Raw genomic sequence first — 15,361 nt, forward strand, 5'->3', positions numbered from 1 at the left:
AAAAAAAAAAAAAGATAAAGAATCTTATATAACACAGTCTACAATATGTTGTTCTTCATCTCACTAACACAAACCAACCAACCCTGTACCGTTTCCCTATTATCCATGGTCCCCAGCACCAGACAGTGAGGAATCTGCTCTCTCTCTATATATAGATCTGCCTTTTTGCACACTTCATTTAATGGAGACACATAAGTGGTCTCTGTCAGTTAGCGTGCTGCACACCTTCAAGATCTGTCCACATGGCAGCAAGCAAGCTTCGGCGTCCCTCTTTTTTGTACTTTTATGAACATCTAATGTTGTACTGTATGGCTTTACCACATTTTGTGTATTCACTCAGTTTTAGTCTATTACAAATAACACTGCAGGGCTGGTGAGAACTTAGCAGATTAAGCGCCTGCTTACACAAGCGCAGGAACCATAATTTCAGTGTTGGGGAGGCTGAAACAGGAGGATCAGTGTGAGTCTGAGCTGTGCCACTGTACCAAATACATTAAAAAAAAAAAAAAAAAAAAAAAAAAAGCTGCTGAATTCATGTATGAGTTTCTGAGTGGAATAGGAGTGGAACTGCTGAGTCTAATGCTAACTCTATGTTTAACTCTTTTAAGGAACTACCAGTTTTCTAATGTGGCTGCAATACTTTACCTTTCCACTAACCATGTGTACGGTCCTGACTCTTACTTACTCACCAGTGATTGGCCAATAACTACCTTCTTTATTTCAGCTGTTCATGTGGCTTGAAAGCAGGATGTAATCACAGCTGTGTTTTGCATTTCTATGCTGTCTAATGAGGTTTGGCCTATTTTTCTGTGCTTATTGTTAATTTATATACTTTCTTTAGACAAATCATTCGACTATATTTAAACTATGTTGTCTTTTTATTACTGAGTTAGAAAAGCTCCTAGTCAGACCTGTGATCGTTAGTACCTTCTCTCATTCTCTAAGCTGGCTTTTCCGATAGTATCCTTCGATGCACAAATATTTACAGCTTTGATTAAGCCCAATTTATCCATCTCTTCTTTGGTAATTTGTGCTTTTGGTGTCATATCTAAGATGGTATCAATGCCAAATTCGAGGGCACTGAAGTTTACTCCTATGTTTCTATATACTGTGAAGGAGTTCAACTCCAATCCTCTTGTTTGTGGATATCTAGCTTTCCCAGCACAATTTGTTGGAAGACTGTTCTTTCACCACTGGATAGTCCTGACACATTTGTGTAACACCAAATGATACAGTTTGGTGTGGGGTCCACGTTCACAGATTTAACTAAACATGGATCAAAACTATTTAAAAACAATACACATCTACAGACTGTTTTCCTGTCATCATTCCCTACACACTACAGTTTAGCAACTATTTACACTCCATTTATATTACTACTGTACATTACATTACTACTGTATTATGGGTAATGTTGACATCGTTTAAGGCATACTAGGGGATACTGTGCAAACACTGTGCCAGGAGACCTAGTGCCCAATGCAGACTTTGACATCTACAGGGCATCTTGGAAGCAACTGCCCACAGGCAGATGTAGACAATTTGCCTCCAAAAAGGATATATTCATTTATACTCATATCACAAATGTAAAAGAAATGTACTGTATTTTCTGTAATGCAGTACTAGATCGTTTTAATTCTTAATATATTTTGTGGTAAAGGGATATGATTATTATGAAGAAATTATTTTGTATATTTCAACCATAGCTCTTTGCTTATATACCTGTAGCCTCAAACTGTCCTATGAAACTCATTACATGAATCCACCTATGAGGGGACTAGTCCCGAATATACTTCTTGTGTTTGATGCAATTGTTCCAATTAGGCAGTGTGAAAAAATAGGAAGTTGAATGTAGGTAATAAAAAAAAAAAATAAGTAAATACCATTAACAAGTATTACAATTTTTGATGTAAAAAACATAGGCATTACTTCAGGATTTTCGACATGGAACATAAAATGGAAGCAGTCAGCATTTTCAACATTCCAGACAAACATCTACAATCACTGTTTAGTTAGCATATCAATGAATCAGTAAATATATACAGAGAGCAACCAAACAATGCCAGATATGGAGGAGGTACATGCTTGCAATCCCAGCATACTGAAAGGCTGTGGTATGAGGGCAGCAAGTTTGAGCCCAACTTAGTGAGATCAGCTCTCAAAATAAAAAAATAACATTAAAAAAAGGTTCAGTGTGAAAGCCTTGGGCAGTGTAAAAAAAGAAGTATGCACACACTATACCCGATTATAACTACTTTAGCATTATATGGGCATATGAAAGTGGAAGTAATATGGGTAATTTTCTCCTTTGACTTCTAAATTTCTTGTAACTTTCAGAACTGAGTCCCTAATTACATACCATGTTCATATAATGCCATTTTACATTGAGAATATACTTACAGTGATGATGCCAATTAGTTGTGTATAAAAGAGTCCAGTTATTCCAACTAACATGGTAATGCCCATAAAGGCAGCAAGCCTCATAATGGCCAATTCGTGTCGAAAAACGAAGAGGTCCTATAAGAAAAACAATTTAAAGAGCTGCTTAGTGTTTTCATAATCATCAAAGTTGAACTATAACACATGCCATTTATTATCTTAAAGGAACTAATGCCCTCCCTCTTTTTTGAGGGCATCTCATTTAATGTGTAAATACCTCAAATCTGAAAACTAAGTTTTAAATATACAATAGAAAGTTGAAAAATAGAGGGCATTTCACTAGGCATTGCTGTAATCTCAGCATTTGGAAGGTCATGGCAGGGGGAGCACCACAAGTACAAGGCAAGTCTAGGCTACACAGTGAGTTCCAAGCTAGTCTAAACTACAGAGGACACCCTGTCTCAAAAAAAAAAAAAAAAAAAAAAAAAAAAAAAAAAAATATATATATATATATATATATATATATATATTCATTCTTTTTTTTTCTGTGCCAAAACCCTTTCAATATCAGGGTTCCAAGTTGCTCTTATCTGTTTTTGAACCTTCTGTGCCTATCAGACAAATCATAGATGTATGCACTATTTGGTTTACAAATAAAATTTTATTATACTGCTAAAAATTCTGAATGCACAAGTATGAGTCATTTTTAACCCCGTATTTTTTCCATCCACCCCCTCACCCAGCATTGTGGAGGGCTGTGCTTTGTAGCAGAAATGTACAAACAGTAAAGATACAGTACATGCCATCAAAGCATGCAGTTTATTAAGGAGAAAACTGAGCCCTGCAAAATTCCCAAACCTGATATGTGCTACAGAGGGGATGAGCACCCAAAGCACTCCAGAAATAAAAACATAAATTTAGGAGAAGAAATAGAAATGCTGTGCAGAGGAGCTCACTTTACGGTTCAAGGCATGAAAATGAGTCTGAAAGTGAAGAGACAGTATGGAAGGACAGAAAAACAAGCGTTTCACTCACCATCCCTGTTACGAACCAAAAAAACGAGAGTAGGGACAGAGTCAAAGAATTAACATTGCTCTAGAAACCTGTTGCCTCTAAGCGCCTCAGTGAAACAGCCACAGCTGATAAAAGCAACATGTCACAAGAACCCTCAAAACACAAGCACTCACACACTTTCTTTCAAACTGACTTAAGGACTAAAGGTACTCTAGCAGCAGTATCAAAGCAGAGGTCGCTGAAGACAATGCACCTCGAAACAAAAGAACTGGTGCTTTCTGTGTAGCATGCTGACTAGTCTGAAGCAAACCTGGTTCTACATCTAAATCACTTAATTTTTTTAATTTTAAAGCAAGAAAAAAAGTGACACAGAATTTCAAAACAAGATGACAGGAAATTAACGATGGCTATTATATTGCATATTGCTATCCTCAAAGCAGTTGCTCAGTTTTGCAGATGCTGCTATGCAAAGTGCACCAAGACAAAGCGCTGGGTAGCAGTCAAATATCAGGAAATTGTTTCAAAGCATCACTAAAAAGATCCTAATTCAGGATCCTTATAAAACATACAAATAGTAAGACGGGACTAAGAGTAACATAAACATTAATTACACTAAGTTGTGCTTTGGTGTTATTTAAAAACACAAATTTGTTCCAACATAATACATTAAGTAACCACAAACATTTTGTGTTTCTTATGCATGATTTTACCTACAAGAAACTCTAGACGAACAAAGAACCTGTACTCTGATAAACCAAGGCCTGTAGGACTATACATACCACACACGCTCCTCACACACTCCTCATATATCTCCTACCTTCCTCAGTCTATCATGTGTGATCAATCAGGCCAACCCACATGTTGCTACAATTCACTCTCCAATTTTAGAGACCTTTGCATCACTTTACAATAACCCACCATGTACAACCCCTCTGAAAGCCCCTTTCAAAGAGGTAAAGTGCAACACTAATTAAGTCTATGTATTTCTTTAAATCATTTTTTATTTCATTTATTTGGTACAGGGTCTCACTACATGTTCAGACTTGTAGTGATTCTCCTGTCTCAGCCTCCCCAGTGCTAGGATTATAGGCATGCGCCACCACACCTGGTTTTGGTGGTCAGCACAGCATGCCCGGGGTCTGGGGCCAGCATAGCACGTGGTACCAAGGATCAAATCCGAGTCTTTGTACTTGCCAGGCATGTGCTTAGACTGCCGAGCTATCTCTCAGTCCGTCTATGTATTTCCTAACCATGTAACATATAACTGTGCTCCCATTTTCTTAGGTTATTATTCTTTTAAGTGTTATTGGCAAAGTTCTTGGGCGTTATGACTCTATTTTTTCATAAGACCTGTTTTTTTATTACATGGCTTTATATAGTGAAATGACTTTAGAACTATAAATATTATCTTAGAGCAGAGCTCACTATACTAAAATTACTATGTGATTTTTTCTATTTTTAAAAAATTATTAGTTTTACCAAGTAAAATTCATACTTTTCAGTGAAATTAAAAAAAATTGGTCAAATACAATTTATGAATGTCAAGAATGGTGATGACACTAAAAGATCTAGTTAGAGGAGGAAGGAAAGGGGGGAAAGATAAAAAAAGAAATGACAATGTGTTATGTACATGTACCAATTCCACATCAAGAATGCAAACATTATGTACTGCAAATACATACAATAAAAGGAAGAGGATTAACTGACAGATGCACGTTAAAAAGGATGAAAGGGAAAAGGGATGAAAAAAGGAATTAAGACGTACAGTATTCCTTTGCTGTTTCGTGGTTTGATTTTCGTGGATTCACTGTTTTGTGGGTTTTCAAAAACTATTAATTTAAATTATTTATCGTAATTTTTCACTATATTGTGGGATTTTGCAGTACCACACAGTATACATGCATTGTTAAAATTACGTAGGTTTGCAAGTTTAGAAAATGGTTAAGAACATTGGAAGTTCTTGATGGAAAATACCTGTTCCATGCTATGTTTTTAAAAGTGTGGAAAAGGTTTATAGAAGTGTGGGAAGAGTTTATAAAATTAAACACCTTAAAATTTATATAAACACTAAAATAAGTATAACGTAGACTGGGTGTGGTGGTGCACACCTGTGATCCCACTGCTTGGGAGGCTGAAAACAGGAGGATCACAAGTCTGATCAATGTAGAGAGACCCTGTACTAAAAACATTAAAAAATAAATAAATAAATATAACATCACAACTTTACTGATTTTCACTTATCATGGGGTAGTGCAACCTCTGCCTTAAGTGCAGGACCACTGAATTATGTGCATGTACCAACTCCCTACAAGGAATGCAAACATTATGTACTACAAATATGGACTAATATAGAAAATGATCTGGGGGGGAACTACCCGCTCGGGCCCCCCTCCTGTCCCTCTCTTGGACAGGAGCTTTCTTTCTCTCAATAAATATATTCTGCTCATAAAAAAAAAAAAGAAAGAAAATGATCTGGAAGGAAAAAGAATGCAGGGACCAAAGGGTTTAATCAGAGGTAATTAAATTAGATTTATTGTCACCACCACAATTCCATCCAATGCTGGCTAGTGCCAGGTTTATTTGGTATGATGACAGAAAGTGATTTCAATCCAAATTTTAATACTTGATGGAAAATACCTGTTTCACGCTATGTCTAAGATGTCTGATATTCAGACACAGAGTGAGCTTAAGCTCAACTGCCTATTTTATGGGTAATAATATCATTAAGCTTCTCTTCTGGAGGGTTAACAACTTAAGTTTGCAGACCAAAAATTAAAGAAAAAGAAGGGCTACAAGCCAACATTTTGGCCCTGGCCCTTCAAGGTCAGTGAGGACTCAGGATATAAGAGAAGCTGTAATATAACATCCTATAACTCAATGATGTCCCAAATTTTCTGATCAAGGAGATTATGGGGCCACAGAGGAATGTGATTGATGATGTAGAGTGTGCCTAAGGAGAGTCACATGGAGAGAATACATTCTCTCAGGCTTTCACAGAGAGCAAATTTGGTCAAGCAATAGCCGTGACTCATCCACATGGCTGACACTGACAAAGAATCTACAAACTGCAGTAGGGTTTCAGGATAAATCCTGAGGGGATTTGACTGACCTTGTCACATACAAAAGTTACATTTCTTGTTATATAGGTCTTGCTTTATCTTGGTCTTAACCATCCAGCAGAAAAGTATAATAACAAGGTATAAAAAGTAAAACCACATTAATATGCTGAGCTGTAAAGGGCTCAAGTCAACAACTGCTGACACTGCCAGTCCTATGGAAAACCCACTACTACTATGGACTACTGGACTATATTGGATTATTTGGTTGAATTCACACACCTACTATATTTAAATGGCAATGGAATTCCCATCTTTGACCAAACTAAACAAAAAAAGGGGATACAAATAAAGGACCATTTTGTATCTGTATATTCAAAATAGTTAGGATACATATACAGCTACTTTCTCTTAATTCAAGGAATAGAAAGATTTGTTCTAATAGTATTTGTGGACAGGATATCATGTCTGCATCTTATACTATGAATAACCACTCAGAATACAATAATTGGCCATGTATTAATTATTGAAACTGTCCTACTAATTGGTTTTGAAACCGTCCCATTGCTATTTCTAAATAAAATTAATTTTAAAAATTCAAATTTTAAATTCTTTTTTTTTTTTTTGAACCGGCGATTGAACTCAGGCCCTTGTGCTTGCTAGGCATGCACTTATTCTACTGATCTATCTCCCCAGCTCCAAATTTTAAATTCTGAAAACACAATTGTATTCCAAATTCACACATGTATAACTAATATCAATGCTGAATTTTGAGTCATTTAGTACTGTTTCCAGAGCACCTTTTTACTTCTGTCTTAACATATTTTGAGAGATTGTACTTCTAGATTTTAAAATTGCCTTAGGAAATTTTAGCAAAATCAAAAGGACTTATGTATTACTCAAGATCTTTACTACACAGTCAGTGTTAAGCACTGAGCTTGTCCACTCAACACTTGTATGATGAAGTCCTAACCTCCAGAAACTCAGAGTGCGACTGTATCTGGAGACAGAACCTTTAAGCAGTAGCTAAGTTAGCATGATGCCTAGAGGAGACCATGTGAGGATGCAGCAAGGAGTTACCTCAGCCAGGACAGAGGTCTGAGGACAGACCTCTGAGGCAGAGGTCTGAGGCAAAACCAAACCTGACTCTAATCTTGGACTTCCAGGCAACAGAACCAGGAGAAAATGGATTTCTGTTTAAAATACCCAGTCTGATCAGGAAAAAACTAGTAACAAATGCTGGAGGGACTCTGGAGAAAAAGGAACCCTTCTCCACTGGTGGTGGGAGTACAGACCCATGCAGCCGCTATGGAAATCAGTGTGGAAATTCCTCAAAAAGCTAGGATTAGTGCTCCCATTTGACCCAGCTATTTCCCTGATGGGCATCTTCCCAGGAGAATGAAAAGCACTATACCAGAGTGATACATGCACATCCATGTTGAGATAGCACCACAGTCTAGAACAGCTAACTCGTGGAAGCAACTCACATGTCCATCAGCCAATGAATGGATAAAAACGATGTGTGTGTGTTTTTTAATATAATGGAGTATTACTCAACCATAAAAATAAAACAGAGATATTTATATCTCTATTTTAAATAGAGATGGACCTTGAGACCATAATCATAAATGAGATAACTGGGCACTTAAATATCACATTATCTCTCATGTGAGAAGATGAAAATGTAAGTAAGAATGTAAATTAAAATAGGTACTGTGAAACAGGAAGAAATTGTCCAGAAGGAAGAGGGAAATACGGAGGGGGAGGAGAAAGAGGAACAGGAAAGAAAAAAATAAGAAAAAAAAAAGATAACTGAGCTTTGTGAATGGAGAGAGGAGGGCTTGATAAGAAAGGATGGGAATGGAGGGACAAAAGAGGAATGCAGATACATCATGTACAGATACAAATTCTCCATAATAAAGGTGGTCATTACAAATACCTAAATTGTACCAATAAACTTAAAGAAATAAAATACGCGGTCTGTGCTTCTATGACATTTTGCTATGATAGCCCTAGCAAAATAACATAATCAATAAGAATACAATATTTTTATGATTTTAATTTCTTCTTTTTAACAACTGCGCCTACTTACAGACAAATGCATAAAACACATTCGTTTTAATACTGTTCTCTCCAGAATGAGGACATCTGCAATCACATACAGCCTATGCATTCCTCCTCCATCACAATCTCTCCCCACCCTCCCCTAAAAGTAAAGGTTACAGATGAGTTTTTCATGCACTGTGAGTACTATGTTCCAGGGGTATACTGCAAATACAGTATCTTCTCTTACTTCAAAACTGTCTGCTCACCCCCTTTATAGTACCTTTTGATAAATTCAAGTTCTTGATTTTAATGCAGTCTAATGTGCTTTTTCCATTAGTTCTCTTTACATGTTCTTTAAGAAATCTTTCTTGATCCTGACAATATTCATCTACAGCATTATCTTCCAAACTCTCTCAAGAGTTTTTTATTTTAATTTAAATTTTTTTTTAATTTTTCAAGCCTTTTAAAGGTTTCTTTCCATTTATGTCACTAATTCTACTAAAATTGATGGATTTGGTGTTGTTTTCTCAGAGTGAAAAGCAGGGATATAAATTTTATTATATATCATTCCAGGACTATTTATTTATTTATTTATTTTTGTGGAACCAGGGATTGAACTCAGGCCCTTGCACTTGCCAGGCAAGCACTTATTCTATTGAGCTATCTCTCCGGCCCTAGGACCATTTATTTAAAAGTTGTCTTTTAAATAGAGATATCAAGAATCTATATATGTATGGATCCAATTTGGCCTGGCTATTTGGTTCCATTAGTTTATCTGTTCGTCCCTATACCAATGACAAGTGTCTTGGTTACTTACAGCTTTAGAATAAATCTTGATATTTGGGAGGCTGAGTGATACTATCCTATTCTTTTGCAAACATATCTTGGTTATTCAAGAAAATTTACATTTCTATAAATACTTTGAAGTTAGGTTACAATACACACTCAGGCATATTTCTACATAAAATATATTCTCTCCATTAGCCTTTGAAATTCCTCCTTAGAAATCTTACACTTTTTGTCAGGTTTAATTCAAGAACTTTTGGGGTCAGCAGTTCTTTTTTCGTTGCTAGTTTCGTTTGTCTGTTTTTGGGACAGGATCTCACTATGTAGCTCAGGCTGAGCTTGAAATAATCCTCCCGCCTAAGGTTGCCAAGTGCTAGGATCACAGACATGGACCACCAAAACCAATGCTCTTTCTGTTTTGTTTCTTCTGTTGTTAGTTGTAATAGAGACAGATAGACAGATAGATATAGATATATAGCTACAGATACAGATATAGATATATAATTAGGACAGGGTCTACACGGTCTCACTATGTAGATCGGACTCGTAGTGATCCTCCTGTTTTCAGCCTCCCAAGCGCTGGCATTACAGGCTCATGCTAACACACCCAGTCTCAATTGCCATCTCAGCATGCCCAAGGGCAGGGCAGGCACACACGTGGGGGATCAAACCCTGGCCACTGTGCTCTGCCTAAGCAGGCGCTTTAGTCACTGAGCTATCTGGTGAGCCCTTATACTTTCTATTAATTTCAATGACTAAAGGTTTGTTAATATACACAAACAAATGTTTTCAAAATAGTTTTAAAGTCACATTTTATGCTTTAAAATAAAAAAATCTATAATTATTTTAGTTTTTGTTTTTTAAACATATAAGTAATAACAGTTTTCTTGCCCTACTGCACTGGCTAGAAATTTTAGCACTATCTTTAATGAATGATAGCAGTGAGCCACAACGTCTGGTCTGCCCCTACTCAGGACAAGTTGTCACAGTTCCTCTTAGCATGCTATAGTTGGCTGGAATGGTTTTTCTTTGTTGGAACCTTTTATCTGATTAAGGAAGAGCTTAGCTAGTTCTACTTTGCTGAGAGTTTATACCATGAATGACATGTTGACTTTATCTAACTTGTAAAACTATTCTGCTAATGTGATAAAACTATGACTGATTTTCAAATGCAAAGAATTATTTTTCAGTTCTAAAATAAACTCAACTTGGTAGGACTGCTTATCCCAGGATATACTCACCATGACTTCATTTGTTACTACTTTGTGTAAGAGGTGTTCATCTGTGCTCACAATCAGATTAGCATATAATATTTGGTATTTTCCTTAGACACCCTCTACCCATAAAATGAGCTGGAGGGGGGCTTCTTTCTTTTTGTACAGAACAGGATGAGATAAAAAAGATGCAAAGAGAAAAGCAGTTCAATGGACTCTGGTCTCACCTGCTTTGGTTCATCCTGATCCAATCTCACTGGCCTGACTCCTTGCTATTTCTCAAATTTATCTCGCAAACGCTCACACCAGGGGCCACTATATTTCTTCTCAAAGGACTCTCTCTCCAGATAGCAATATGCTGACATCCTTGCTTTCCTAAGGCCTCTGTGTAAGAATGTTCCTTGACTAAAGTGGAAATCATAGCACTGCCTATCGCTGTCTCCTATTTTACTATTCCTGCAGCAGTTATCTCCATCTGATGTATAGTTAGTTATTTAATCTCTGTCTCAGCACTAAGTGTATCTCTTAAAGATGAGGACTTTTGCCTATGTGGTTCAATTCTGAGTCCCTGAATCCTATAATGGGTTCTAGTTCACAGCTACACAAAAGAGCACTCTTCTCCCCCAGTGTATGAAAAGACAATGTGTATTGCTTAACATACAAAGTGTGTTGGACACATGAAAGAGTAGAGATAAACACAGAAAAAGAAACCATGTGCACAGATATATATGTGTACACTCATGCAACCAGCAGAGGAGAAGGCCACTTATACAAAACAATATCCTATGTGATCATCTCTGGGAATTACATCATTTAACACTTCAAAGATATTATAAAACTAAACTGTAGCTGGGGCATCACTGTTTATGAACTCTAAATGAAAATAAATCAAGAGTCAGATAAGGCTGCTTAGGATCTAGAAAATCATTCTTCCAATACTTGCTCTATGAACTTTCAGAATTTGATTACTCTTTAATTCTCTACACTAGTCTCAATATAAGTTTTGGACCCACAACATAATTGCAGGTAAAGTATGCCACTTTCTGAGTAAGCATCTCCTTTTCTTTGGCAGAACCAGGGATTGAACTCAGGCCCTTGCACTTGCTAGGTAAGCACTTATTCTACTGAGCCATCTCCCCGGCCTGAGCATCTCCTACTTTTCAAGCTAACACCCAGTAGGTTGTCAGTGCTAACAAGTCTCAGCCTCAACAGCATCTCCAACTTGTTGACAGGTCCACCATTTCATTGTCCCCTGATGGCTTCCCTGAACATATTCATTCAATTCCTACTTTATATTCCATGGTTCACTGTTATAATTTCTCCTTCAATAGCTATCAGCTTTCTCAATCCTCCCTCTCACCATGCTCTTTCTGCTTTAGGAGCTACTTCTCAGCAACTTTTTGTTTCTCCTAATCTTTCTAACTTTTAAAATTTAAGAGTGGCTATGGCACAGTCTTCAGATCTCCATTCTTCTCTATCTATACACATTCTCTTAAGAAATCTCCAATAAAGACTAATGGCTTTAAATGTTATTTTTATGCGGAAAACCCAAAATTTATTTATCTAGCTCAGGCCACTTGACTGGGATACAGATTTCATATCTAACTGCCTACTGCCTCTGTCAACAACACACTCAATGGTAAACACATGTAAAGTCAAAATATGTAACTTCTTCCCAAAACATTCTCTTTCCCTACGCTTCATTTTAGCAAGTGCTATTTGTAAGCTTTCAGTTGGCTAAACTCTGAAATATTAAAGTCACCCTTGAGTGGCTGGGGAAGATAGCTCAGTAGAATAAGCGCTTGCCTGGCAAGTACAGGGTCCTGAGTTCAATCCCTGGTACCGCAAAAATAAATAAACAATAAATAAAGTTCCCCTTGACTTTTCACCTTTGTCTCATGCCCCACATGCAAATCATAAGATCATGTGTGCTCGTCAAATACCAACAGCACTTTCCCAGTCACTGCAATCATCTCATGTTCATAGAGTACACCTTAATGCCTAATAAATGGTCTCTCAGTTGTCTTGGTCTCTCCATTTGTTCTCCATTGAAGTTAGAATTTTCTTTCTAAAGTGCAAATGAGATTCTGTGTGTCTACATGAAAACTTCAGTAACTCCTACAGTTGCAAGAACTACATATCTTCACAAAGTAAAATCCCCCCGTGGTCACAGTCCTCACAGCACTCAATCCATCTACTATTTTCCCTAACTCTCAAGACACACTATTGCCTTGAAAATGTCCCCAAGCTCCCAGACAGGTCTTGGTACTGGCTTTTCGCTTTCCCCGAAATATCTTGCTCCTGAGGAGAGTGGCTTGCCCAAGTCCCAGTTATCTGCTCCAGGGCCACTATGAGAAAGGCCTTTCCTAAGTATACAATAAATTGTCTATCAATCCTGGTAGCCAGTCTTGTTACTTTTTATAATATTTCCCTTTTTTACTATGTAGTTGCCTACTGTCTGTCTCTTCCAATCTGAAAGAAAGGCCCTTAAATCCAAGAAATGAACTGTGTTCATTGCTGTCCCTAAGAGGGACCAGTGCAAACAGTAAGCACTCAGTGAACATTTATTAATGTTCTTCACATTTTTATAATAACTGATATTTTCACAAATAAAATTTAAAACATAGTTTTTCTATCTATCATTTGTGATCTTTCTCCTACTGAAGCATTTCTCAATCTCAGCACTCAGCTGAATCACCTGCCGTGGGGAAGCGTCCTGTACAGTGGAAGACACCAAGAAGCATTCCGAGCCTCTTCACACCAGATGTACCTAGATTTTCACCCAACAGCCCAGGGACGCCACGCTTCCCTTCTCCCCACTGAGATTTGTTTTTTCTCTGGTTTTTAAGAAGAGAAATTGGACCACATCTTAGATGACTGGTGTGTACAGATGTCAATATTCAAAATGACTAAATAACTCTACATCCTGCAGGTAGATTCAAGTGACAATTACTCTCACATAAAAAATGTTTTTAATTTAAGCCTAAAATAAAATTCTATTATACTGTTGGAACTAAAACCAAAACATAAATACAGAAGTAGAAATTTATTCTGTACTACTGTCTCTCCATGCACACCCAGCCCTAGAGTAAAAGGTACCTTTTCAGTCTTACAAAGTCCTAATGGCAATTAATATTTAAAAGGAAAAAACAAAAACACTTTCTACTCTATTGACCATCCCTGAGTGCTCAAAATGAAACAGTACCTTTTGGCACAAATGTGTATGCAACTGTCGCACACAGCAAATTTTACTGCACCTGGTTGCCAGGCTGAGGGCAAATATTTCAGAGGAATTATTTTACCTGCCTTGCCACACTTCAGCAGTAAAACTGCTAGAAGCTGAAGTGACGGGATAAGAAAGCAGGGCAACATTTTCCTGCTACATTACCATCAAAGGCAGTGCTACAGTGTTTGCTGAAAATAAAAGAAGTGACAATGCAAGTGCTGCCAGATTTTAACCATTTATACTGAGGCTTTCCCAGCCTGACAGAGAGGGAGAGACTTGCTAAGCCTCCTGTGCTAAGCGCTGTTACATGTGCTATGCTCAGTGAGGCCACACATGGTCAGCCTGGGCAAGATTATATCTTACATAAGGTCTTCATTTCCCATCTGTCCTGAAAGCGTAGGAGTAAATGACAGTTTGAGTTTCATTTTTTTCTGCAAATATAAACTTTTCCTTTCAAGCAAAAAATAAATAAACAATAAACAAAAACATTCTATTCTTGGCTACTTTTGCTAAAAATCTAACATGCTAAATACATATTTTGGCAATTTTATCCACCTATTAGTAACCACAAAAAGTAAATGACTTACAGGAAGTAAAAAAAAAATCAAGATTACTAATGCCTAAAATACTTTAATAGCAATAAACAGATGAAGTACTCAGGCTACTTTATGACTAAACAAAAAAATTAAAATAAATTATAAAGAGCTTTATCAATATTCAAAACTACCTTCAATCAAGTCTTCTGGCCATTTCTACTCTTTGTTAGCCAAAAGCCTACGGGAATAATTCTGTGGCCCAATTCTATTTGACATCAAATCCCTAGCAACACATTAGACATCAGCCAATTGGAATAATAATAATGCATCTTCCTAGCAGAAGAGTTGGCTGGGCTACTAAACATTATTTATTTTTCTCTTCTGAATATTGGCAGCATGTCCATCATCGAAATCTCTCTCTCTTCCCCTTCTGCCACCCCTGTTCTCACAACCTTAAATGCAGTTAATGTTCATTTTTGCCCTTCACATGAAAATATATAGGAATAATTAAAAATTATCTGACTTTCATCTAAAAATAATTTAAAAGGTACAGGTTTAGAACTATAGTGGTCTGCTAAAAGTGATTAGTTGCATAACCTCGGGCACTAATAGCCACAAATTAAAAAAAAAACAAACTTGTTTACAGAGAAATAGTAATGACTGTCCACCATATCTGATAGCCAGCAGAGATATATTTTTAAAATATATTAACCTATTATAATGCCTCTAAAAGATTTTTGTGCAGTCTGTATATCAGATGAAAACAAAACTGCCTGAACAAAAGGAAAGCATCAAAGTATGAATGTACCAATCAGGGTGTTCAATGAATATTCTTTCAAGAGGAGAATGCCTGATGCTTTAGTATTCTTAAATCTGTATTTAAAATTTTTAAATGCTACAATAATAATGCTTAAAATTTTTCCTCAGGGAAAGCACAAGAACTATCCATAGCATAATGCTCTACCACAAGCACAACTAGGAGCAAGCAGAAACCAGCCCCATCATGCAGCCACGCGAAAAATGGACAAGTTACTGTAACTTTCTTCACCTCTGTGACCTGACCCACAGAATGGAAAGCATACTATTTGTCCTCTGGATTATTTA

General features: G+C 36.9%; 1 protein-coding gene across 3 annotated transcripts in view; it reads right to left on the reverse strand.

Moving 5' to 3' along the window:
* The window catches only part of Zdhhc21 (zinc finger DHHC-type containing 21), a 69,377-nt gene that overhangs the window by 22,681 nt on the left and 31,335 nt on the right, over positions 1-15,361 (reverse strand). For all 3 annotated transcript variants that reach the window (XM_004631716.2, XM_023715846.1, XM_023715847.1), the window contains one exon: positions 2,401-2,517. In XM_004631716.2, the coding sequence (XP_004631773.1) occupies positions 2,401-2,517 (117 nt within the window). The remainder of the gene's footprint in view (positions 1-2,400; positions 2,518-15,361) is intronic.

The sequence above is a fragment of the Octodon degus genome, unplaced genomic scaffold (genome assembly GCF_000260255.1).
Source record: "Octodon degus isolate 3935 unplaced genomic scaffold, OctDeg1.0 scaffold00044, whole genome shotgun sequence".
Taxonomy (NCBI): domain Eukaryota; kingdom Metazoa; phylum Chordata; class Mammalia; order Rodentia; family Octodontidae; genus Octodon; species Octodon degus.